Source organism: Aethalodelphis obliquidens, unplaced genomic scaffold (genome assembly GCF_003676395.1).
Source record: "Aethalodelphis obliquidens isolate GAN/ISIS:26980383/991018 unplaced genomic scaffold, ASM367639v1 scaffold10, whole genome shotgun sequence".
Classification (NCBI taxonomy): domain Eukaryota; kingdom Metazoa; phylum Chordata; class Mammalia; order Artiodactyla; family Delphinidae; genus Aethalodelphis; species Aethalodelphis obliquidens.
In genome coordinates, this window is record NW_020837954.1 from 11,435,159 (window position 1) to 11,463,086 (window position 27,928).

General features: G+C 38.4%; 2 protein-coding genes across 5 annotated transcripts in view; one reads left to right on the top strand and one right to left on the bottom strand.

Moving 5' to 3' along the window:
- Positions 1-769: 769 nt before the first annotated feature.
- Positions 770-26,334, bottom strand: LOC113622672 (uncharacterized). 3 transcript variants are annotated; one of them, XM_027111061.1, is made up of 8 exons: positions 25,793-26,334; positions 14,636-14,757; positions 12,918-13,056; positions 9,826-9,947; positions 7,828-7,938; positions 6,112-6,218; positions 2,584-2,674; positions 770-1,082 (listed from the first exon to the last, which is right to left on the bottom strand). In XM_027111061.1, the coding sequence occupies exons 1-8, from the start codon at positions 25,887-25,889 to the stop codon at positions 966-968; spliced, it is 906 nt and encodes a 301-aa protein (XP_026966862.1). In that variant the 5' UTR covers positions 25,890-26,334; the 3' UTR covers positions 770-965. The 3 variants fall into 3 exon arrangements, with proteins under 3 accessions (XP_026966862.1, XP_026966864.1, XP_026966863.1); XM_027111063.1 differs by having other exon boundaries at positions 25,721-25,824; XM_027111062.1 differs by having other exon boundaries at positions 1,023-1,082; positions 2,580-2,674; positions 25,793-25,999.
- The window catches only part of SRP54 (signal recognition particle 54), a 46,205-nt gene continuing 44,572 nt past the window's right edge, over positions 26,296-27,928 (top strand). Inside the window, exon 1 of one of the 2 annotated variants that reach the window (XM_027111054.1) lies at positions 26,296-26,576. The gene's annotated coding sequence lies outside the window, so the exon portion shown is untranslated. The remainder of the gene's footprint in view (positions 26,577-27,928) is intronic. The other variant, XM_027111055.1, reaches the window with a different exon arrangement.

The window sequence follows — 27,928 nt, forward strand, 5'->3', positions numbered from 1 at the left end:
GTCATTACAGAAAAAACGGAAAATTCAGAAAAGTACAGAAAAGAAAAGAATAATAAATTACCAGTAATTGTTCCACCTAGATATAACCTCTATTTATATTTTAGAGGCTATCTTTCTAGTTTTGCTTTTTCCTAGCAACTGCAATTATTTTTTATTTTAGTCCTTGTGCTAGCCTCCTCAGATAAAGCTGTGTACAAGGATCTTACAGAATAGAGATCTAATAAATGGGGTACAGTGTAACTTACCTTCCCCTCCACCCCTCCTTCATAATAGAAACTACTTCTGGTCTTTTGGGGGACCATATCTGGACTTGGTATATAGAGTTAGTGACTAAAGAAGGACACATGTTGGGATTTCCTTGGTGGTCCAGTGGTTAAGACTCCGCACTCCCAATGCAGGGGGCTGGGGTTCGATCCCTGGTCGGGGAACTAGATCCCTCAGGCATGCTGCAACTAAAGGAGCTGCATGCTGCAACTAAGACCCGGTGCAGCCAAATAAATAATTTTTTTTTTTTTTTAAAAAGGGAATTCCCTGGGGTGCAGTGGATAAGACTCCACGCTCCCAATGCAGGGGGCCCGGGTTCGATCCCTGGTCAGGGAACTAGATCCCACGTGCATGCTGCAACTAAGAGTTCGCATGCCACAACTAAGGAGCTGGCGAGCCACAACTAAGACCCGGTGCAACCAAATAAATAAATAAAAATTCAAAAAAAAGAAAAGTACACGTTTATATTTTTAACAAAATAAAAGAAACCAGGGGAAAACCAAAATTTTTTCACACAAATATTTTAATAAAATTATCACGCAAAGTTGTATATATACACATACAACTATTTACAAATATGTAAGCATATGTACAAAGACTAGAAAGGAATATACAGAAAAACTATGTGTTAGGATACTGGGGTTCTGTTTCTTTTAAATTATTTTGTAATTATTTTACACTGAGGTAGGACTATTGTAGTGTTAGAGAATCTTGTATAAATGTATTTGTTCAAGAGCTTCCTTGTCAATATCCTTTTCTGGGTATACATCATAGTTCAGTGGTACCTCTTCAACCCAGGGAGATAACTGTATATTAACCTGGAAAAAAAAAGGTCATAAACAAATATGAAAATTGCAGAATGAACCTATTCTCTTGAATTTTGAGAAATCATGACTAAGTAATTGAACACAAAGGATTTTTATTACAATGAGAGGGACTAAGTTCTACATGGTGCCACAAAATTCTTTGTCGTACTAAATGGTAAGTTTGTGGATTCAGGGACTTAATTAATTTACCTTGATTTTGGAATTTGAAAGAATAAAGAACATATAGTATAATTATTTTAATGTAAATAGTTTAATAATTAAACCAGCTTAAACAATAAAAGATTAAAACAACAATGGGAGTACACAGAGAAACGGTTCATATACACACAGTGATGGTGCTAAGAGGTTGCACGAGAGGGGGTAATCTCCCTCCATAACGTTTATCAGGCCCTTCCCTTCACACTGCAAATTTGGGTCTCCGGGATACAGAAATTCTGGAGCCACCAATGGGTATATTTGTTAAAGAAGTTTCATTAAATAGGAAAGCAATAACGTTATTCAAGAATTCATATATAAGGGCTCTTTCAAAAATATTTTACTTTGGTAAGTGAAAATCACTGAATTATTTCAATACATATAGATATTATAAACTGGAGAGCACATATTTTAAAAGGTATGTTTTTATGAGTATGGAAAAGTATGGTAGAATCTTACCACTCACGGGGTAGGGATCTCATGGGGAGGGAATTAGGTGGGGGGGAACTGGGGAGATCAACATTGTTTCTTTATGTATCTCTGGATTATTTCCCTTGTTATGACAAACATGAATTACTTTTGTAATTTAGATGATTGACAAAAATTTTTAAAGAAGGTATTATTGATGATTGTTTAGTTCTTTAAAGGAAGAAATATATATTTAAATTTGGCAATGCTTATATGTGAGGAAAGAGATATTAAAGAAAATGATAATATGACTCTGTACTAAGAAATGGCACAGTATCTTTCATCTAGGGATCTCAAAGAGCTTTACAAACATTAATTAACCTTTATAAAAGGGTCAACTTATTGGGCTGAATCTTATTATTAAGTATCAGCCTTATTTTGTACGGAGAATCTGAGGAACATGGAAGCAGTTTGTGCAAGATTCCAAACTTGACCTAGAAGCTCAACTGTGTTCAGGATGTGGGCCTCCAGTCCACTTACTGATTCTAGAAACCTAAACAGCTCTGTTCCTTTTGTTCTCAGGGAAAAAGTTATGATGTGGGTGTTCTAAGTCTCTTACAAATATTTAATAGCATTTGTTAACCTAAATAAAACTGTAACCCCACAGCTGGAAAAATTGGGTGGAGAAGCAAAGGAATCTGTACACTTTCAGAGCTCTTGATGCTAGTGAACAAACCACAAATCAGTTCTTAAGCCATAAGGTTTTGTTATTCTTTCTATCATTGTCACTATATTCAGAAAGAATATTTCTAGAATATTTTAACAGCTATCAGAAAAAAGCAGAAGAAAAGTTTTGACAATAAAAATGCTGGGAAAGAGGCTTACCTACCTGAAGACTTGAGAGAGAATCTTCAAGACTTGGCACGGTCACTAATAAGGATCCTCGTTTCCTTACATTATGGCTGATATATTCCCAGGCTCTATAACACATTCAAAACTTATATGTTATGCTTTACCAGACACTGGATATTTTTTCAAAATGAGGATGACAAAAAAAAAATATAGCCCAGGCGATATGTAGAAATCCAGATGGGTAAAAATGTTTGCCAGCAGAAAACAGGACCGCAGCAAGATACTAGAAATTGGTAAATTCAGTTCCTGAAGGGATGTTGGCAAAATTGTGAAGTTACAATACTGAGAGAGATTTAACAAGATGGGGATTAGGGTTAATACAAGGGATTGTGGGTAAGGCCAAAAGGAAGTTTTCAGAACTGATAAAGAAATCAAAGCTGGATCAGCGTTAAAGCCTCTTCAATTCTTTATGAACTGTCAAACTTTCTGCAGAATGGAACAGGGCTGAGGGGTGTGAGTGGGAAAGAGTCATGGAGAAAGGCCACAGAAGCCAGAAAACAAGCAAAGACTAAAATAAGAGTGTAACATAGAGATAAGATCTTTTAAAATAATATCAAGAGTGAAATCATACTTTATTTGGCTGTCAGAAATATTCAATGGAAAGAATTCTGGACATTATGGCACCTGAGAAGTTTAATGAGATCAACTAGATTTAAAGCACGATGGCACACCATGGGCATGTATATGTGTCAGAGGGCAGTGTCTGACCAGTTCTGATTAACCTGTAGAGCAGACATGAATGGGATTTCTACACTGTGCATGAGTTTTGACAGTACACCCTGCTATTGGGGAGCAAGGGTCAAGCAATGCAGGGATGTGCACCCCTTGTAGTGGGGCAGGTGGGCAGCAGTACCATTTGCACTTATTTTAGTTACAGCAATGGTTATTGGGTTTAGTATATTCTGGAGCTTACTAGGCAAAACGATACAAATGTTCTTTTTCTCAGGCTAGATATAAAATCAAGAAGCAGTGTTTGATAATAAATATCACTGTGCTTGGGCTAGAGCTGTTTGTTGTCTTGATGTACTTCCTTAGAAATTATATATTTTACAAGTCTATTTAGTAAGACTGAAGAAGCTGAGTATACTGGCACGGTTGGGCATGGCTCTCAAAATAGCACTTGCTGTTTCTGAGAAGCTGTCATTGTAGTAGTTGTATATGTTTCACCTACTGAAAAAATACAGAGGCACCTTTTAAACAAAGAATTACTCTACTTGCTACAATACAGAATTATATAGGTAAATGATCAATTTTGTCAGAACGATTCCAATATCAGAATGCTTTACTGTATCTTCTAAACTTTCTCCCGTGTACTGTCATTCATGATGAAGGTAATTAACCATGAGAGGCTATCATCTATCTATATTTAGAATTCACTGCATTTGATTAACTTGGAGAAATGACTGAACTAACACATGGTCAGTACCTATTTGGTGAGTCAAGCAGAGTTTGTGAATTAATTTTCCAAGATAGTTTTTTTTTTGAGTTTTTTTTTTTAATTTATTATTTTTGGCTGTGTCTGGTCTTAGTTGTGGCATGCGGGCTTCTCTCTAGTTGTGGCGTGCGGGTTTTTCACTGGACCACCAGGGAAGTCCCCCAAGATAGTTTTTAAAACAACCCAAACATGAAAATACTTTCCAGTATCAAGTTAAGAGGTAGCATTCATCATTCTTCAGCATTCAAAATCTTCCTATACGAATCTGTGAAGAGTTTAAGGTGTTTTTCTCTTTAACTTCTTACACAGCATAAACCTAGTATATTTCATTCTCCAACAATGATGTAATGTTTTGACTACTGGTCCTGAACTTCAAAAGGTAAAAAGCTATACATACTTTGTCCACTGGAAATTAAGCTTAAAGAGTGCACTATGATTAAAACAACTTGTTCATGTTGTGTTTCTGGCCTTTAGCCTGTGACCAAAAAATCATCACCCATTCTGGCTGAGCTCTGAGGATATGATTTGCTTTCTGTTGAACTAGTTTCTTTTTAAACTATTTACACTGTTAATTTTGTACTAACCTTAACCTACAAGTAATAGATATGTGTGTGTATGTGTGCGAGAGAGAAAATATAGACAGTAAAGGGGTGGCAGGATAAAGAGGGTTACTCATTCAGGATTCTACTCCATATTAACTGTTTATGGTCTATAATTATGTCTTTTTATTTCTTGCAGTAGAAACCTCACTGATGCACTAACCCAAACGTGTGTAATGCCCTTTCATAGATATGGAAAGGAGGTTTCCTGCATCCAGAGTATACGTATGTCATTATGATAAATAAGTCAGCAAGCCTAACTGACCAGAAAATCAGTGTCTCAGACTACAGGAATTTTCTAATTAGAGGAACCTATAAGTCCTGATGAGAAGTCAGAAAAGCCATCACAGGGAATTCCCTGGTGGTCCAGTGGTTAGGACTCCACACTTCCTGCCCAGGGCGTGGGCACAATCCCTGGTCGAGGAACTAAGATCCCACAAGCCCCGCAGAGCAGCCAAAAATTAAAAAAAAAAAAAAAAGTGATCGGAGATTTGCTAATTTTTCTATTGCTTGAATAGTGGAATAAACTCCAGGAACCTACTATTACCACATTAAGAACGTTTTAAAAATTTGATCATTATTCACTGTTTTCTAGCTGAATATTCTTGTATCTTGTTTTTTTTAAATTTTTATTTATTTATGGCTGAGTTGGGTTTTCCTTGCTGCGTGCGGGCTTTCTCTAGTTGTGGCGAGCGGGGGCTACTCCTCTTCATCACAGTACATGGGCTTCTCTTTGTGGTGGCTTCTCTTGTTGAGAAGCACGGGCTCTAGGTGCGTGGGCTTCAGTAGTTGTGGCAGATGGGCTCAGTAGTTGTGGCTCACGGGCTCTAGAGCACAGGCTCAGTAGTGTGGCGCACGGGCTTAGCTGCTCTGCGGCATGTGGGATCTTCCTGGATCAGGGCTCGAACCCGTGTCCCTTGCAGTGGCAGGTGGATTCTTAACCACTGTGCCACCAGGGAAGCCCTATATCTTGTTTTATAGTCATTTATAGGCACCAGTTAATTCCCATAATTTTGTGATAGGAGAGCATAGGACACGTTTTTTCAAAGAAAAGAAAACTGAGGCAGAAAAGAATAAGTATAAATACCCACTGGGAATTGATAACTTCTTGCATCCCAGACTGCAAAGCAAATGCTTGGGTCATGAAACCATTTTATAACTACTCAAAATTAGATGTAATATTTACAAGGTTAGACAACTAAAGTTTATTTTTATTTTCATTTAGACATGACACATTTCCTTATTAATATAAACTCCTGACAGTTGAAGTCATTTCTGAGAAGTTTCATATCACTGCTGGGTCCCCGGGTTTGATCCCTGGTTGGGGAACTGAGGTCCCACAAGCCTCACAGTGTGGCAAAAAATAAACAAATAAATAAAAAATTTAATATGAAAACACTCTACCAATCCCTTTTCATACTTTGTTAGATATATTTTAACAACAGATTTCTTGCTTGAATAAATAACGTACCTGGCCTGTTCTGCCTCATTAAGAAAATATTCAAAGACATTATTCATTATAATAACATCAGCATTTTGCAGAAGTGAACCTTGTGTACAGATGTCTGCATGAAGCACCTAAAAAAGAATAAGTTCACGTAAGAGAACAAAGACACCGTATCATATAATCATGTAAGAAATAGCTATTGATTCAATGATGTTGTGAGGCAATATGGGAGATTCACACTTCTTAAAACGGGAGAAAAGTATATTTAATACTACTACCTATGGAAGATACTCAATACCTAATAAAAACCATAAGCTTGTGAAAATTTTGTTTTAGATGGAATCATTTATATAGTTATAATTACACTCTTTTCACTCCCAGTTCAGAGCTTTTTCCATTATATCACTAGTTATTCTGGCTCCATCATCAACTGGATTTGTACATTTGGGTAGTCAGTGTCTTCCTAAATAAAATGGAGTAATACATGTCCTGATTCACAGAATCAAATGGGACCATATAAAATTTAAAAAGTAATTTATAAATTGTAAAATGTTAATACAAATATTTTAACTGGCCTTGTCTGACTCTTCATCTAAAATTCACTTGAATATATTATCTATCCAAGAAAGCAAACAAAATAATTTATTGAAAAAACTATATACCTCAAAAAATTAACTTCGACTACAATCAACAAGTCTTGTAGACCACAGGCAAGATAATAAGAGGAAACATGTATTTGCTCAAGAGCAAAGCAAATAACTTTTATTTTAAAAAGGAGAGAAAAAGTTTTTTATATCATATGATTTCCTTCCAAAAAAGAACTTAGCCTTACAAATAAATAATATCCAGAATGTTTAAATCTCGATTTCTAATTAAATCAATTTTCCTGTTAGTTATGTGATTCTTATTATGTAAGAGCAGTGTGTTTTTGTTCATTAAATATGGGATAGTGAGAAAAATCCATGAACTTATTATTGGACAATGAATTCTCTTTGATCAATTGCCTCTCAATTTCCAAGATGAGAGAGAAAGAGAAAAAAAAGGCAAGGATGGAAGGAGGAAGAGAATGAAAAGTTTTCCTTCTATAAGAAAGGGGAAAGCTAGATCCTTAATCTTACTAAGATATGTCTTTCAATATTTGATTGCATTGAACACCAGAGATCCTTAGATACACAATACTTCTGTGCATTGCCATTAGAAGTGTAGGATCACTAGTGAAATGACAAGGATTACTGCATCAACCAAAAAACTTCCTTTCCCCTTTTTTATTTTTCCCTTTACATATAAGAAACAGAAAATTTCTGTCATAGCCCAACCCAGGACATCATTCTCCCATGAACTGCTATTCTGTGGCACCCACAATTCCTATTGAAAGCTTATAAAAAGATAAAAACTGTGAGCATTACTTAACCTTTTTGCTTACTTTCAACATTCAGAGTTTCTGACCAACATCAAGAGATTCAAAATTAGTGCTACCAAAACTATAGGTGATACGAAGAAAATTAAGAAAAAAATTCTACTTTCTAATAAAATTTGGGAGGAAGAGAAAAATGTGAGTGGAACATATTGATAATAATTCAACTTTATTATCAGTGTTTTAAAATATTAAGTTAACTCAATCTGTTTCTACACAACAGCAATCAAGAATAGATTCAAAAAGTGTTTCCAACTCCAATGCAGAAGAAATTTGGCTAAACTATGCTATACAGTGGGTAACAGAATAAACATTTAAAAGGGTACCTTTATTCTGTCAGTGAACTGGTACTTTTTTATGACCATTTCCTGCAACTGGCAAAAGTCTCCATTCAATTCTACTCCATATAATTGTGATGCTGAACTGTAAAGATAACCCTGAAATATGAAGATACATTATGATACAAAAGAATTAACTTTTAGTTGTGGGCTTATTTCTACTTGAAATTTTAAAAGTCAAACTTTTTTTTTTTAAAGTCTTTATTGAATTTGTTACAATATTGCTTCTGTTTTATGTTTTGGTTTTTGGCCACGAGGCATGTGGGATCTTAGCTCCCCAACCAGGGATCGAACCCGCACCCCATGCACTGGAAGGCAAAGTCTTAACCACTGGACCACCAGGGAAGTCCCTAAAAATCAAACTTTTAAAAATAGAATTCAATAAAGTAAAAATAAAGATAAAAAGGAAAGATAAGTAACATTTTATAATTTATGTAAAACAACTTTTAAGAACTTAGACTCTTACTCATCAAGACCTTGATTGTAGTTTATTAATTTCCGTTATTTAAAAGTAATCATATTTTTAAAGATTGATTTCTTACTTTTCCTGATAAAACTGTGCATTCAACAAAGTTGGAAATGAGGAAAGTGATCACATATAGATTCTTTGTTTAATACGCTACTTCCGTAATTTCTTGGGAATTTCAGGGGAAAGCAAGAAAGGCATTAACCTGTGGGAAATATAATGGAAACTCATGCACAGTCTGACACAAGAGGAGGGTGGCTGGAGGTGTGTCCTGTTTGGCTTTGAGAAGTCAGCCTGGTGTCTGGCAATCCACCAAAGACAACTGGCCATTAGTTAACAAGGATCATCAAGAACTGTCTATATATTATTATGTATCTATTTTGGTTATAATAACAAAAAATAATCTGGAAGGAGAGGTCAAATCATATTCTGAAGACCATTATACATCAACTAACACTTACGTGTAAACTAAATTTATATTCATAGTTCATCATGGATTTTTAGAATATGTTCAATGGAGCATATGTAAGTATTCAAAAAATTTTTGTTGACTGAATCAGTGATGTACTATAGAGGAAAATGACAATATGTCTAAATTCATTAATGCTGCCAAATACCTGCATAGTCACAATTATTTCAGCTATATACTTTTCTAACAAATAAAAAAATTAACAAGAATGGACAAAATATGGTAAATAAGCATAATCTCTAATGTTCTCCAAACAAAGCCATCTGATAAACTGTACTTTCTATTATGGCTATTTTTCCTAATTGTAGAATAAAAGTCAACACTGAAAAATAAATGAACCATGAAAGAGTTAACTGTTTCTGTTTAGAGCAGGCAGTGATGCTGGGAACTGATAGGGCCTGTTTCTGGCATGAACATCTACTGCTGTTGGCCACATGTTTTAACACATCTGCTAATGACAACCAGAAACCACATTTCAGTTTTTTGATAAAACCATTTAAGAATATTTAAAATGCTCATGATTTGAATTTTTTAAAAAAAGCCACATTGAAGACACAGAAGTCTACATTCGAACTTTGGATCACAGAAAACTAGAGCACTGGATATCATTTAGTTTGCTCACTTACAGGTCAGGAACTTGAGGCACAGAGGTGTTCAGGGACTTGCTCATAGCCATAAGCAATTTCCCAGGTCAAGTAAATTTGTCAGTTTTATAAGAGCTCTTATCAAAACTCAGTATACTATACTATTTTAGTACAGTACAGAAAATGGAGTTAGAAGGGCAGTGAGTGACAGAATAGCAAAGTGTTATGAGGGTCACCTGTTGCTGTTTTGCTGATATTCCTTCACTTGTGTCACAAAGTCAAACTAGTAACGGAAATCAGAGCTGGCCTTTGAAAGTCCAAATTTGATACACTATTTTAACCATATTATTCTGTTACTCTAATGAATAAAGCCAAGCTGTCACCTTGGATGGTGGCAGGCAAAACTGATGCTAGTAGGAGAAGAAAGTATTTCCAAATGTTGAATATGTCTACAAGCTGGACTTTACCCCGTAAAGGACGGTGCCAAGCCTGGAGCCAACGTCAACCAAGACCTTTCCCGATAGATCAGGGAGTACATGATGATAAATGAACTTCAATTCCATGAGAGAGAAGGAATGAGAAATAAACCCTGGAGAATTAGAACAGAGTAAACATTAAATTCTGCTTAGGGATTAACAATTCCATTCTGTATTTCTAATTCTTTCACCTGTAAAGTGTATTTCATGCTTTTCTTAATCAATGAAAGCCATTCAGAGGTTATTTAGAAAAAATTAATGTGATAATTTTGTATTCATTCACTCTGAGCTGTATTAGACAAGAACAAATATGAAGTCTCTGACATTTAAAAGGCCTCTAGAGGGAACTCCCTGGTGGTCCAGTGGTTCCACTGCAGGGGGCACGGGTTCCATCCCTGGTCAGGGAACTAAGATCCTACAAGCCGCGCAGCACGGCCAAAATCATCATCATCATCATCATCATCATCATCATCAAAGGCCTCAAGAAAACCGCTACTCAGCTGCCTGTCCCTACCCCCATGCTCCTCATTTCCTTCTTGCTGCTGCTTAGGGTGTCCTGGGTTTTCCTGTTCCTCTTCTCCCTCTGACCTGCTGTTCCCAGCAACTGCTTCCTAACTCCCATACCATCTGGCTTTCTCACCCTATCCCACAGCCAACCACAGGGCTTCCACCTCTTGTGGCATAGACTGTAAACTACCCAATGAATGACCATCTCTGCAGTGGAACAATGTGGCAGCCCTGAGCAACCTAGAGTGTGTTCTGGAGTGCAGGAGAGGGGTGGTATGGAAGGAGGTTAAGACACTCCTAAACTGTTATTTCCCTTAGTTTAATTGCTACAATTTCTAGTCTCCTAACCCACCTTCTCACTCCATTATTTCTGTAATGAATCACCTGGGAGAGCCTGAGTCTGTTTTTTCTGATATGGAGGTAACCCAAAGACTTTCTCTACTGTATGCTACATGACATAATGGTCAGGAAGGGGAGAAACTTTGATCATAACTAATGACTGGTGGCAAAGAAAATGGAAGCAGGCAGGCTAATCCCTTGGAAGAAAATAAAGGATGACTAGGTCTCAGAAGTAACACTGGAGGTGATGGGGTGGAGGGGGGTTGACCACCATAGCCCTTATCTCCTCTCATCCTCACGATCCTCTTTGCCACGTTAATGCTCCTGCCCTGGGCTCCAGAGTCATCGTTCGTGTCTTGTAGCTGGACAAGCCCCTTTCATATAGGGAATAAGAGGCCCACACGGCGATAGCTTTTTCAGAGTCATTATAGTTATCCAGGCTGGTCTGGGTGTCCAGACACTATTTACAATCTGATTTTTATGTGAAAATACATCCTAACCTCCAAATTTTTCTGTGTCAAACATAGCTCTTCTGTAAATTTCTGTACATCAGATCTGATATGGTGTTATTTATAATTCACTTTTTAGTTTTCCCTCTATTGTTCTTTTTCTTTTGGCTGCGTTGGGTCTTTGTTGCTGCGTGCAGGCTTTCTCTAGTTGCGTCGAGCAGGGGCTACTCTTTGTTGTGGTGCACAGGCTTCTCACTGTGGTGGCTTCTCTTGTTGTGGAGCACGGGCTCTAGGCGCACGGGCTTCAGTAGTTGTGGCACACGGGCTCAGTAGTTGTGGCACATGGGCTTAGCTGCTCCATGGCATGTGGGATCTTTCTGGACCAGGGATCAAACCCGTGTTCCCTGCATTGGCAGGCGGATTCTTGACCACTGCGCCACTAGGGAAGTCCCTTCTTCTACTGTTCTTGTCTAAGTCCTTTTCTATTCTGTGAATTTCAACTATTTCAAATGGAAAAAAGTACTATCTAAAAATAGAATCTTAAATCAGTAAACCAGGGTAGTTAGATCCCCAACTACAATACAGGTACTATATATTTGTATTAGCAAAATACTACAAATTTGGTAGTAGTTAATTTTCGAGAATAATATTATCTAAGATCAGTAATATGAGCACAATATTACTTATCCCCTCTAAGCAACACCTCTAAATCTAAGTGAGCAGGGAGATTGAAATAGCATGTTTAAATTAATAGCCTAGCCAATAATATCCAGTTTGAACAAAAAATATATTAACAGAAGAGTTAACATCTTAGCAGCATAGAGTCAGTCTAGTTTCCCATTTGAAACACAGGTGCTGCATCTGAGGGACAGAGATGCAGGAGACTGTCACTAGAGTTGTTCTGGGTTATAGACCAAAGATGCTCCATGATGTCAAATCATGGCCTGAATAGACTGTCAAGATTATCTATCTCCGTCCTCTGAATCCATGCCCATCCAACAATATCTGATTACTATCTGACTTCTCAAGTAGATGTTTCTATGTGGAGAACGTTTTCAGTCCACTTGGCAGTTATATTTCTCATTGTAAATAAATCAGCACTATGGTTAAATGTGAATCTCTTTTGAGTATATAAAGTATGAGTCAGTTTCCCTGTATTCATTCACTTCTGATTAGTTGCTGGACCTGAAAAGTCACCTCCAATTAAACATGCTCAGTGAAAAGCAGAAATATCCCCCTGGGAGAGACATGAAGTGGCCTAGCTTCCCTGGACGATGTTTCTGTTTAGTTTCCCTGACTGCAATAATTGGTAATGGCTAGGCTGCTGGCTGTCCTTTTGCTTTCCAAAAACAGCGAATGCTTGGGCAAGAATCTGCATACTCGGGACTTCCCTGGTGGCACAGTGGTTAAGAATCCGCCTGCCAATGCAGGGGACATGGGTTCGAGTCCTGGACCAGGAAGATCCCACATGCTGCAGAGCAAATAAGCCCGGGAGACACAACTACTGAGCCCGCGTGCCACAACCACTGAAGCCCACGCACCTAGAGCCCGTGCTCCGCAACAAGAGAAGCCACCACGATGAGAAGCCCGCACTCCACAATGTAGAGTAGCTCCCGCTCGACGCAACTAGAGAAAGCCCACGTGCAGCAACGAAGACCCAATGCAGCCAAAAATAAATAAAAAAATTAAAAAATAAAAATTAAAGATATTAAAAAAAAATCTGCATACTCATGACATGTAAGGAAAAGTACACACGAAGTCATCAGGTTTGCAGGCTTGAGTGCCCACCTAAAGGCGCCGTCTGGTGTGAGCCGCACACCATACAGTAGTATCTGCTCATTTTTCCTTCCTCACATAATGAATCAATAAAGTCTTCATCATAAAGGAATGCATCAACGTGAACTGTGGGTTCTGGCTGCTGCTGTATCTGGTGGAGAGAAGAAAAACATCAAAAGAAACAAAGTACAAAGAAGTCTCTTTTTATTGCTAAATAAGGCAAAACATCAGTGGTTCATATGCTAAAATTCTGAGAGCAACGACAAGGCCCAGGAAGACAAGTTTTGATTGTGGAAGTCAGCAACTCTGCTCTGCTTTTGTTTCATTTTTCAGACACTAGCAACTTGTTATTTGACATGTCATGATGCAAAACATGGCTATGAGAAATAGATGAAAATTTTAGATGAAAGGAGTATTTTGAGACCATCTTGTCCATCCTAAGTAGTATATTTTACAAATAAAGAAAGTGATACCCAGAGAGATTTCTCCCAAGAAATGACACTAGTTAGTTAAGAGCGGGAAGAACTGAAACTCATATCAGGTCTTCTGAGTCCTACATGTCAGCGACTTACCCATCAAAATACTTAGCAAGTAATCTTTGCCCAGAAGCAAAGTTTTCAAATAATAACAATGTTAGTAAAACTCCATGCTTACAAATAATAGCACTTTATTAATACTGGTGGTACATGATATAATAGCAAGGAGCTACAGAGGAAAATATGTCTGATTCCTTCTACTTTAACACTAAATAAAGAATCAACCTATCTGCTTGGAAATCTACAAAATTATATCTACATCTGTACACACACACACACACATATATAAGTATATAAAATGTATGAACATATACAAGGACCAGAAAGAAACAAAGGAAGAGAAAAACAGTTTGTTGGGATGGGGGATTGTGGGTCCACCATTAACATGCAATGAATACTTTTTTCTCTCTTTATATATTGTGTTATATCATGAGACTGCTAAGATTGTTTTATTAATAACATCCAAACTGTATTACAAATATTGCTCTCAGTTTTTATACGACCCACTATTTTCCTCCTGTAAATGACTGGATGTTTACTAAGATTTACTGACTGCTCACAATGTGCACAGAACTACCAAAAATGTACAGGATTTAGTACCTCTGCTCAGGAATTTACATGCTGAAAAACCACATGAAGCACTGCTACTTTCAGATTAGTGGGGGAAGAAGAAATTATTATTCTTAAGTTTTGCTTTAGGAAACAGTATTCATAGCATATGTGTCCCATAAGAGTTGGGCTTTGAAGGTACTTGAATGAGGGGGTTGTCTGGAGAAGAAAAGTGAGAATTCTAGGAATAAAGGAATAAAAGAAGCAAAAAGTGTGTAACGCAAAAGTAGGAGAAGGAAACAAAGGGGCGAACTTCACCCTTGATAAAAGCCACGGAAATGAAACAGGGAAAAGAAAACCAGGACAATGGTGTAGGCAGGGACAGATTAATGTCATGCCTTGATTTTGGGGGTGGGGGTGGGGGGTTGAGTGCTTGGCAAACAGGACACCCTCAAAAAATATCTGTTGAATGAATGGTACTAGGGAGCCAGAAGGTTACAGACTCAAAAGAATTGGGGACATGATTGAAGCACCAAACGAAAAAGCAGAATTCAGGACTGATTAGACTGGAAAGGCTAATGGGGTTAGGGGAGAATAGGAGAATCCTCAAGTAGCACTAAGAGTAAATTAATTTAACATATTTACTTTTTGGAGGGCTAGATGTTCTGAGGAAAGCATGGTTTCTAGAGGTAAGCAATTCCGAAGGTCTTCTGCTATGTTTTTCAACATAATGTCATTATTGTCTTGAATGAATTCATCAAAATCTCCTGCAAAAAAAACCCAAAAAAAACCAGATATAGCTTTTATGGATGTACTCATACCTAGACTAAGTGATTACAATGGGTGGATATTTTCCATCAGATAGCATCAATTTATAACAATAAATAAACTTTCTAACCAATGAAATATTTCAATTTTAACAAATGTTCCATTGAAAACACTGAGTTTTTCCTTTTTTCAAACTGCTTGAAAATATAAAACTTGACTATTTCAGCCTGTTATAGAACAACAAAGGCATGTAAAAAATATGTAGTACTTTTACTACTTTATTTTTACTTAAGGAAAGTACTGCTATTAGTTTTTAGGGTCTTAAACTTACCAGTAAGTAGTCAAATATTCCTTTTGTGACCATATAGATCTTACAAGTTTAGGAGGCATCACACAGGGATTACTAAGAATATAACTTTAATCCGAGCATCTCTGCCTCCAATAAAATGTACTCAAGACTTTGGATAACAAGAACTAACAGATGGCACCAACTATAGAATAAACTTTATAAGAATCATGTTGCTCCACTGCATTTGAACAGCAGATAAAATGATCATTAAAACAGCACATTTCTGATGGCTGTGGCCTACCTTTGGATAATCTGGCAAAAAGGGAAGTGTGCGTGCATGCCGATGTATATAGCAATTAAGATGGAGAGGGTAAGAGACTGACGGTGAATCTAGGTGAGGGTATAAAAGTGGTGTTCATTGTTCTGTTTTTTCACCTTATCTGTGTGTTTATAAATTTTTTTAAATTGGCTCTACAAAAGTATGATTTCTAAGCAGCTCATATAATTTTAACTAGAATGTGACTTATCTGGAAGTAAAATATTCTAAAATTTAGCTACAGCCTGAATGCCAAATATAGACTGGAAAGGACTACTAATGAAAACATTTTACCTTTTTCTTAAAAGACTTATATTGAATTCTTGCTAGAGTAAAAGGACCTCGAAGGGGTTGTGTTTTTCTTACTGTTTTAAAACAGCTATAGAAGGAAAACAAGGAGATTCTGAAGAAAATATCATCCATCTCCACATCTTGCCCCCTAAATCTTTGGTTGTTTTTAAATAAGTTCATGATTTCCTTCTTAAACATAATAATTCTTGTGTTGGGTCAGAATGCAATTTTCATGTCACAAACAACAATTAAAATTTGGATAATATTTTCTAGTTTGCAAAGTTCTTTCACATAGAAACTAGGTCATTTAAGTATTATAACATCCATGTAAGGAAGACAAAGCAAGATTACACTCTCTGATTTACAGAGGAGGTAACTGAGTCTTTGAAGGTTAAATGAACTGTGAAAAGTTACAAGGCAGGCCAACAGCAGCACAAGAAGCAAACCTAGGTTTTTGGCTTCTAAATAAAGCTACTCTTCTTTTTCACTTTTTCCACTGTTTCCCTATGTACAGAGGTTCTTTCTCTGTATAACTTCCTTTTGAGCAATAGTAGTTAATATGAAGATACTGATATATTTTTTGGCTCCCTGAACTAATGTAGAAAGGCCTTTTAGCTCTTTTTTCTTTCCTCACCTACCTAGTATAATGATCTAAGTTGTTGCTTCAAATTATTTCTAGAAGGATGCAAAATATAAATTATAGAGAAACGAAAATACTATGAAGATTCGTTCCAAATTGTTTTAGGTGGAACTTAAATAGCACCTGTGATGCATTTTTAAAAAAACTGGCCTTTTAAAAATTGTATTCTTAAAATCTAATTAAATTTTCTCAAGGTGTTAATTAATACCTAACATCTGCTTAGCTTCTCTCTGTAGATGGGAAACTGTCTAGAAGCCTCTATGACTTGCATTTAATTCTAATAATATCACTCACACCATTGATTCTTAGCAAGTTCTCTCAATTTGTAAATGGTATATAACTGAAGAAGCCAATAAAAATCTCATTATACCAAACTAAGATATCTCATAGCCCAACTTCTTTGGATTTAATTCTGTAACATAAACAACCACGTTAGGAAAACATAGTTTTCATGTGGGTCGGCCTTATAAGAGTCTTATGGTGGAAAGGGAACTTAATTACGAACTATTACCAAATGGCAGAATCCATCCATGCATCTCTGACATATGATTGTTTTTCAGTCCTCACCTGAACACATTCGGGAAGTGCATTTCTTCCATGTGCTGAGCCAGAATCTACCTTTCCATAACAGCTCATTTTTCTAATTTCAGCTCGAGAGGAATCATCATCTTTAATGCTATTGCTATACGGCATTTATTGAATGAGCACTTTTAAGGCATGCTAAATTTTGTGCAGTGCTTTTCAAACAGTCATTTAATCCTCAGAATCCTATATGTGGTGCTATCATCACTTCTATTTTATAACAAAAGAAGAATGTGAGGTCAGAATTTAAGTTACTTGTCTCAGGTCATACTGGCCAGAAAGTGGTAGAGTTGGAATTTGAATGTAGGTCTAACTCTGAACTCTTAGTTACTATACCATACAGTCTCTCTAAGGGAGCTCAGAAGGCAGCTGGCTAGTAAGAGCTCCCCTATCACTGACTTAGCCTTCTCTTCTCCCTAGCTCTGACCACGGTTCCTCATATATTGTGGGAACCATGTCCACTGCCATCTGGTTGCCATCTTCTGGACTTGTTCAACAGCCCCTTTAAATGTGGCCCTGGAACTGAACTCAATTTGGCAATTTAGTTCTCTAATCCATGACTACCTTAGCTTATTTTCCTCTTCTATCACTTTGTAGTGTCTAGGGCTCTGATTGCTACTGCTACTGGGTTATTAATAGACTTGGAAGGGGTGGTGGTGGTGAACCATCTAAACAGTCATATGTGAAGATCAAGGGAGCTGGAGAAATGAAAGATGGGAAGGGCTGCAAATTCTGAACCATCACAATAGATTTCCCGCTGTCTCCCTAGTTAAATATGTTTATTTGGGAGTTAATCCCCCAATTAATGTAAGCATCACCAGGCAAGATGAGAGATATTATGAAATTGTGTGTTAAATTACTCAGTCATTTTAAAAAGGCAGTATTAAGTGAAGACTCATTCCCAAGGATACCAGGTGAAAATGAGAACTGACACCTCTTATCCTGGACAACAAACTCTGATTCAACTACATTCAAGGGTAAAAAGAGATTCCTTCAGTTATAGCAGTGATTCTTCACCATGGTCCTAGTTAACAGGATCCACATATGGGCTTTATGTGGTCCATAAAAGGCCTAAAGTTGCATGCTTGGTTGTATACATAAATATGTATAGTTTTCTAGGAAGAAAATTCTCAAAAGATCTTTCATAATAATAGTTAATATTTGTTGAGCACTGTATGTAAGGCACTGTGGAAATTTTTAGCTCAAGAAGGCTAAAATTAGTTTCATTATCTGTAGTGGTTGGCAAATAACTTCTGAAAAGAAGGGCAAGACATTTTTGCCCTAATAATGGCTATAAAGCAGGTGGAAAAGGCATGATATGATAGGATATTACTGCAGTGTGTAAAACGAATTCATTTAACATTCTATCATCATAAGTATTTGTTATTAAAATTAAATTCCTTAAAACATTATTTTAAAAGGCTGTGTAATATTCCACCATATGTATATTACTTAACCGTTTAGTCCTACTACTATACATTTAGATACAATTATAACTGTGAAAAATTGGGAACACTGCAACTAACATTTTGGCATACATCATCTCTTTGTATTTATTTCCTTACTATGAATTCTTAGAAGTAGAAGAACTTAAACATTTTAAAGGCTTTTGCTACATATTGTCAAATTTCTTTCCTGAAAGATTATACCAATTTAATCTATCAGAAAAGAATAAGAATATGTGTTTCATTAAAGCCTTATAGCATTGAATAGTACCATAAAAACAAACTTTGTTGTTTTAATTTGCATTTCTTTAATTACAAGTGAGGCTGAACATCTTTTAACATGTGTAATAGCTATTTCAGAATGTGTGGTAACACTATGTTGCTTGGAAAAAGTTAAAGAAAGGTGTTAATCAGTTGCCTAAGGACAGTAAGGTTTTTCTCAAATTACATATGTAGGTGGGAAGGGAGTGGAGAAAGAAGAGCTTCACTAAAGAGCAAAATTCATTCTTTAAAAATTTCCTACTTATATTTAATTAAATACATGGGGACAGAGAAGTCACCAAAGCTGACAGTATATGAATCAAACCCCACTTTTCACATCTAGTCAGATATCAAGTCCTATCACTTTCTCTTTTGAATCCACTTCCTCTTTATTACCGCTTCAAATACCTCATAGGCACAGGCACCACCTCACATTTAGAATACCAGAACAAACTCACAATTAGCTCCTGAATTATCAGTTTCCCCCCAATATAAGATATCCTGCACACCGATTTTAAACTAATCTTGCTTCAACTTCACTTTGTGTCACTCCTTCCCCTTAACAATTTTGGGATAGCTTTTCAGTTTTCAACATATGAAGTGTCACTCTAGACTTTCAAGACCCTCTACATCACCAGAGTCTAACCATCCTATTTTCTATTCTCATTACTCTCTAACATAACTTCTGCTTAAGATGTGCAAATCTCCTCAGGTGTTTTCCGTACTCCTTCCTGTTCATACTCTATGACCCTGCCTTTTGCAATAAGGCCCTGCTCAAGTTACTTCATCTCCATGAAGTCTTACGTTCAAACTCTGGCCTTAACTCACCCATATCCTTACTTTTAATGACTTACAATACATAATTAAACATTGGGTTATATATTTCCTATTATTCATTCATATCTAATATTACTCTGAAGTTCTTATTCAAATTTTAAAAATTTACTGAGGGGACTTCTGGTCCTAGACAAGATGGCTACTTCCCTCTTTTTCCCCTGCTCTTCCCCTCGAAATACGATGAAGTACCCTGGAAATAAATCAACAGGCAACCATAAAGGACTCTGAAAGCTAGAAAAAAGGTAAACTGTCTAGGGACCTGGGGATTTAAGGAAGGAGGGTCACCGCAGTGAATTCCCTCCTGAGTTTTCCTTTTATCTTCCATGTAGCCTGGACTGGGCCCTGGAGAGGCCTGCATCCCAGAACTACCAACAGCCAGACTGAAAAAAAAGAACAAAACAAAAACTAAGAAAAGCCTGCTCTCTCTCACCAAAGACTGTAAAGGGGAAGAACAACAGAGACGTACTGGGGAGCCCTAATCCCTAGTCCACACCTGGGGCAGTGGCAGGCTATCTGGTAATGACAGGGGAGGCTGCTGTCCTCAGGCCCTCTACCCAGCAGGATGGAGACCCAGGCCTGAGGTCTCCCAGCCTTCTGCCCAGTGGCTAAGAGCAAACCAGGCCCTGTACTGCTTGTCCCCTACTCCCACTGGTGGAAGGTAAGCTCAGTGACATAGGGTGATCCAAGAAACTGTCCTTCTCCATGCAGGCAACACCAGCATAGACTGAGCAGGAGCCCCAGCAGTTTCCAGGAATGAAGCAGACCTGAATAGCACTGCAAGGGCACTGAAAACTAAATTGTTATCAGAGCTACAGCCCACAAAAGCAGGCCAGAACCAACAGGTTAAACTTAAGCAGGGTAACTGCCTACTAAGATAGAAGATTTGAATAGGATCAAGTCAGCATAATATCTAAAATATCCAGGATAAAATCAAAATTACCCTAGCATACAATCAGAATATCCAGGATACAATGGAAAATCATTTATACCAAGAACAGGAAGTCATAATTTGAATCTGGCAATCTAGATGCTAACATGTAAATTAATCAGAATTTGGATGATCAGACAAGGCTTTTAAAGCAAACTCCATAATAAAAATGCTTCAATAAGCAGTTAAGAATTATCCTGTAACAAGTGAAAAAAATAGAAAATCTCAGCAAAGAAGTAGAAGTCATAGAAAAAGAAATAGAAACTATAAAACTAAACAAACAACAACAACAACACAAAAACACTTGCTGAATGGGTTCAGTAGTAGAGATGACAGAGGATAGAATCAGTAAACTTGAGTTGACAGATCTATAAAATTTATTCCATCTGAACAACAGAGATAAAATAGACAGAAAAAAAATAACTGAACAGATCCTTAAGGATTTGTGGAATAACAAAAATCAAACATTAGTGTCAGAGCTCCAGACATAGGGAAAAAAGTGTGGGGCTGAAAAGTATTTGAAGAAATATAGCTAAAAACTCCCCAAATTTGTTTAAAGACATAACCTACAGATATAAGAAGCCAAGCAAACTCCAAATATGATAGAAATCCACATAAGAAAGAAATCCACATAAGAACATACCATAAACTTCTAAAAACAAAAGAGACAAAGAACAAATCTTAAAAGAAGCAAAGAGAAATGATTCACTCCCTGTAGGGAAACATCAATTCAAACAGTGAATTTTTCATCTGAAACCATGGGAGCAGACTTCCCTGGTGGCACAGTGGTTAAGAATCTGCCTGCCAATGCAGGGGACACAGGTTCAATCCCTGGCCCAGGAAGATCTCACATGCCGTGGAGCAACTAAACCCATGTGCCACAACTACTGAGCCTGGGCTCTAGAGCCCACGTGCCACAACTACTGAAGCCCATGCGCCCTAGAGCCCGTGCTCCACAACAAGAGAAGCCACCGCAATGAGAAGCCCGCGCACCACAACAAAGAGTAGCCCCCGCTCACTGCAACTAGAGAAAGCTCATGCGCAGCAACGAAGACCCAACGCAGCCAAAGAAAAACCCCCAACCCCCCCCGAAACAAACAAAAAAACCCCCAAAAAACAAAAGAAAGAAAAAAAACCCAAAAAACAAAACAGAAGAAATAAAAAACCAAAAACCAAACCAAAACAAACAAAAAAGCCATGGGAGCCAGAAGATTACAAAATTTTTCAAATGCTAGAAAAAAAGGACCACAAACTGTAAATTTTATATCTGATGAAATTATCCTTCAGGAATGGAGAAGTAAAGAAAACCTCAGATGCAGAAAAACTAAGAATTTGTTGCCAGCAGACCTACCCTTAAAGAACTGGTAGAGGAAACTCTCCAACACAAAGGAAATAGCAGAAGAAGGCTTGGAACTTCAGAAAGGAAAGAACACAACAGAATGGGTAAAAACAGAGTAAATTCATTACACTATCTTTCTCTTCATTAGTTTCTTAAACCATATTTGATGGTTAAATCAAAATTTATAAAACCATCTGTAATAGTGTTCAATGTATATAGAGGAAATACATAAAATAATCATATTTTTAAAGTGGGGGAGGGTAAAGGGACCTACATGAAAGTAAGATTTCAATACTTATTTCTAGTGTTAAAACATTGATACCAGTAGATGGTGATGTTACATATGTATACTGTAATAGAGTGACCACAAAGAAACTATACAAAGAGATAAACTCAGAAACACTATAAACAAGAACAGAATTCTAAAACTGTTCCATTTACCCACAGGAAGGCAAGAGGAGATAAGAAATTGAGAAACAGAAGGATCAAACAGGAAACAAGAGATTGGAAAATCTGTAAGTTATGTGGCTACTTCCTCAGTGGTAATAGCAATATAATATAGAACTGCAGTAGTATGCTGTTTGACAAATGTAACTAGATCCCAGGCTCTACTTTTTAGATTTGTCGGAATTTCACAGAAACTCTAACAACTCTGTAGCTGCTGTTCAGCAACAGGTTCAATTCTGCTCAATGAAGATGTATTTAAAATACAGGAAACAGGGCTTCCCTGGTGACGCAGTGGTTGAGAGTCCGCCTGCCGATGCAGGGGACACGGGTTCGTGCCCCGGTCTGGGAAGATCCCACATGCCGTGGAGCGGCTGGGCCCGTGAGCCATGGCCGCTGAGCCTGCGCGTCCGGAGCCTGTGCTCCACAACGGGAGAGGCCACAACAGTGAGAGGCCCGCGTACCGCAAAAAAAAAAAAATACAGGAAACAGAAAAGCTTCTAGTCACCTACTATTAACTTCTTTAAGCATTTAAATATTTTCTTGATTATTTTATTATTTTCTTATACACACCTTAATTTTCTATCCTTTATAATGTGATTCTTTTTTTTTTTTTAAAGCAGATTTACATAGACTTTTTTTTTTTTGCGGCACGCGGGCCTCTCACTGTGTGGCCTCTCCCGTTGCGGAGCACAGGCTCCGGACGCACAGGCTCAGTGGCCATGGCTCATGGGCCTAGCCGCTCCGCGGCATGTGGGATCTTCCCGGACTGGGGCACGAACCTGTGTCCCCTGCATCGGCAGGCGGACTCTCAACCACTGCGCCACCAGGGAAGCCCAGACTTTATTTTTTAATTTAAATTTATTTATTTATTTTTGGCTGTGTTGGGTCTTCATTTCTGTGCGAGGGCTTTCTCTAGTTGCGGCAAGTGGGGGCCACTCTTCATTGTGGTGCGCGGGCCTCTCACTATCGCGGCCTCGCTTGTTGCGCAGCACAGGCTCCAGACGTGTAGGCTCAGTAGCTGTGGCTCATGGGCCCAGTTGCTCCGCAGCATGTGGGATCTTCCCAGGCCAGGGCTCGACCCCATGTCCCCTGCATTGGTAGGCAGATTCTCAACCACTGCGCCACCAGGGAAGCCCTATAACTTGATTCTTAATAGAAATTTTTATGAGTTGTTGGTTTGACATCCTCATTTGTATTTGCATACTCAGGAAAAATTCAGAGGCTTCAGAATGGTGTTTGTTAACAGACAGCTGTTAACAAAATGTAATTTTTAATATGCCTATTGGGGACCTCACATACAGTTTGGCTCTCGATCAAGAGTCCACTATATACATATACAAGAAGTACAAAAGAACAGATGCTCTGCCACAAGATTAGAATCAATGAGCTGAAGTCCTGTTGTATTTTTTACTCCTCTTATTTATTTATTTGAGGGGGGAGTTGTCTTTGTGTGCTTTGTCCCTCAGACTTTTTTCATCCTTCTTTACTGGTGCTCATTTGTTTTCTAGACTTTGGCCTAAGCGGTACCAAGGTAAATACAGGCTCTATCTTTATTTTTTCTGTATCTTCAGTTTATATCATACTTCGACATGTGCTTGCCTCTGTCCTGGTCCAAGCTTCTGGTTCTATCAGCCTGATCCCAAATGACCTCAGGTCTTGGTATGATAATCCCACAATTTCTTCAGAGACCAAGAATATTATTCTTCCTTTTGTGTATTTAAAATTATTGTGATTTTTACCTGTTAGCAATATGTAGATATTTTTCAGTTTCAGTAAACTCTGTGAAACTCAAAACCAAAATCATGCTTATTATTATCTCTTGCTATTCCATTAAATGGTATAAAAATTCAAGGAGAGTTATAATTTTCAAAGGTCTAAGCAAATGTCATACAAGTAAGACATTATGCGATAATTTTTTTCCTGGAAGAAGGAAGTTAATTAGGAAAATGAAAAATTGTTGATTGGAAGAATCTTTTGTGCTGTATTTCATTAAAAAGTACACTATAAGTGTCAGTTTGGGAAGATGAGAATGTTCTGGAGGCAGATGGTGATGACGGTTGCACAAGGCAAATGTATTGTACTTAATGTACACTTAAAAATGGTTAAAATGGTAAATCTTGTATTATGTATATATTACCACATAAAAAACGTATACCAGTAAATTACACTACTTTTAAAGATTCATATTAAAACATACTCCTTCATTTTAAGCTAAGTGACACTCTCATTTCTTAAAATATTCATGTAATAAACATTCTTCAGAAACTCAGTTTGTGTTCTAAATTGCTTAACAAATTGCTTGAGCTTCTCTACTACAGGATCGGTTGGAGAAAGGCACAGAACGTGGTGTTAGTAAAAGTAAAAACATCTTCTTTAGCCAATGGTATTGGGTCTTCTTGTTTACAAAACCATCATACGAAACACGCTTTCAACGAGTTTGAAAAATGGAGTCTCAACTGATGCCTCTAAAACTGGAGATTTAGATTACAAATGGCTCCACAAAACTGAAATCTTGAGGGCAAGGATGTTTTAGTAATGGTGCAATTGCCAGAACCAGGCAATAGATGGCATTTTTGTAGGCACCCAGGGCTTTTGGAATAAAATATCTCGTAGATTCCCACCTTGAATCTCGTCTGTGTGTATAAATATGAAGCTAGCTCTTTGGTTTTCTCTACTTTCCAGGCTAAATCTCACTACCAGATGTCCAAGTTAATTTTAGTTTGGCATCTTATCTAAAATGATCCTCCAAAATGTGTAGTAGTAGTAGTAATAACAATAATGATAATACCCAAATTGACTCTAACATCACAAAGAGAGAAAGTTCTAGGAAGAACCTCACGGATGGAAGTCTAAAATTGGGAGTCATCAGCAAACAGGAATATTTCAAGTCATGAGTCTAGATGAAAATAAACATGGAAATCAACGTTTAGGGGTACAGAAGCAGAGCATGGTTTGGAATAGTTCTCCAACAAGGAATATCCTATCCTCTTGTGCTTTCACCAGGCTTCACTTTGCCAAAACAGATCTATCCCATTCTTCAATAACTCGACCTAATTACCACATTTCCTCGATTCTAACTTGTACTTTTTTAGTATTACTATCATTGAAAATCAAAGTCCTGTCCTCCCCTCCCCCTTTTCTCCCTCTCCCCACCTCGGAACACCTGCTATTAAATTGATGGCCCATTTTACAATTGAGAAAATAAATGCACTAGCTACACGTGATTTTGCCTACAGGGTAAAAACTTCCAGCTCTACAGCCTGAAACTTCTCTTGCAAAGGGCTTTTTCAGGTAGTATCCTACTGGTCGTCCCAAATCTGTGGGAGTAATGGGGAGGAGGGCTAACCCATCACCCCGCCATCCCCCCCCCCTTTTTTTTTCCTTCAGAGAAGAGGTTAGACACAAGGCGGCTGTAGCCGCTTGTCTGAAGTCTGTAGCGGAATCACAAACCCAGAGCCAGGTTCTCCTGCACCAATCCTAAACTGGATTCTTAAACTGACAAAAGTTTGCGATGTGCCCCCCTTCAACCCGATCCGTAGCAGAGCAGAGACCAGCACAGCTACCCTATGGAACGCTTCTGGCCTCACCCTAAGTCCCCAAGGTCAACGCCCACAGCATATTCTTGCCCCAACCGTCTGACTCTGGCTCTGATCGCTTACGGGTAGTTCTCATCCACTGGAGCAGAGCTGGGAGGTCTGCTGGAGCCACCGTACGGAGTAGCTGCAGTACTGCTTGCCGAGCTGAGCGGAATTCCATGTTGGAGGAAAAAGCAGAGCAGGGGAAGGTTCGCACTGCGCACGCGTAGGCGTAGGCAGAGGCGGGTCCAGACACCTGATTCGAGCCGGGGTGGAACCCGCCTCCCTTGGCTGCTAAAGTCCTAAGCTCCGCCCCCTCTTTGGAGTTCTCACTTGCTCCCGGGAATTCCTACACGCAGTCATCCCTACACCCCCATCTCTCTCCGCTGGTGGGGCTCAGCCAAGTCATTTTTTCTTAAGGTGGCGCCTGGAGGCTGGACTTCTTTCCTGAGATCGCATCCCTAGAGAGCTTCCTATCTTAATACTAACTTTAATGCCGCAGTTATTGAGCGAGAGAAAACGAATGTCAAAAGCCAGTCAAAGCAAAGAAACATCTCAATAAACCCTTTCGGTAAACGCACTGAAGGAACGCGGCGGGTGCCCCGGAAGCGGAAGTGTATCCTCTTCATGAAAGGCTGGACTACGCCGTGTGGTGACGTTACCACATAGGGCGGAAGGTTCGGTGGCAGTCATCGGTCTTCCAGCTGGTGGGAGTTGGCGTCGCGGTGCTGGGCGCTGGGGCCCTAGTTTATGTGGGGTAGCACCTGTCTGTCTGACCCCCGCTTTCGTTGTTTTCCTCCCACGGCGTGGGGCTTCGCGAAGGACTCCCCGGCCCGTTTGGGTCACGGCTGTAGCGGTACCTTTTGCGGTAAGTGTCTGCTTTTTCCCGCTCAACACTACCGACTAGCAGCTAGGGGCAGCCCTAACCCTGCTTAGGGGGCTAGACACGGCGTCCTTGGCCACCGGCTGTCGTCACCGAGACGGAGGTGCGCTGGCCCTTTTTCATCTCGTGTCTCCCATCAGAAGTTTTATTAAAAGATGCGCTTGTGACCCTTTTAAAATTGTCTTCAGATTTACCCGAGCCAAATTAAACGTAAGCAGTTGCAGGCTTGACTTTGTTTTGCTGTCGTGATCAAGGATTTAGATGTGGCTACTTCTCCGAAAATCTTTTGACTTGTACCAGATTTTATTTTTACATGTTAACTTGTGACTAATTAACACATTGTTCCGCCGATAGTAGACTTTCAAAAATGAATAAGGGATACCAGTTCAGTGCCGTTGACGACTTAAGGTATACTGATGGCTCTTTCCGTAGCATTTGGTGGTGCTAACCATTTCCTGAAGCTCTTTCGCCTATTGGCGTCCTGGATGCTATTATCACCTAGTTCTTTCATATGCTTCATTCAACAAAATATTTACTCATTCTTAGCTATAGTGATACAGAAATTAATGACATGAACCCTGGCACTGAAGAGCTAACAGTACGGTGAGAGAGAGGCAGATAAATATACATCACACCAAGATGAGTAATGAAAAATTCTAGTAAGGCATAAAGAGCCATGAGAGCTGTGGGAACACAGATGACAGTGTGCTACTTAAGGAGATTTGTGACCCTGAGCAAGTTGTTATTCTGATCTAGCCTCAGTTTCCTCATCTACCTAATAAGCTTAGTATGAGGATGAAAGATTAGGTAAGGTGTTTGGTACAGTGCCCAGAATACAGCAGTGGTGGTGCCAAAGGGGAGGGGAAATATTTCCCTCAAACCTCTTTCCTTTGATTTTTTGATCTGATCAATTAGTATTTTCCAACCGAATATGAAGTACTGTGCAAAAACATCTTCAAGCCCTCCTTCAAAGTGATTACTCCTGTAACTCCACCTGTCTAGAAATTCTGGACCTGCCACTGGAATACAGTAAGATACCCATTAAGTGGTCGCTTTTCTTTGTTTTCAATTGATTTGCTTCTGAATGCCTTCGGAGAGGGAAAGGGAATTAGTAAAAGCTTCTATCCTTTTGATTATGCTCAGTCTTAGGTGACTTTCTCCTTTTGGTTGGCCCTTCACCATGGCTCTAACCCAAATGCTCTCATCTACTTCCATGGTATTATCCTGGTATGCCAACCATTTCCACATCTTTTTCTCTAGCCTCTGTTTCATGAAATAGTTCTTTAGTTTCCGCAAATTCAATAGGTCTAAAACCAAACTCACTCTCTCCACCTTCC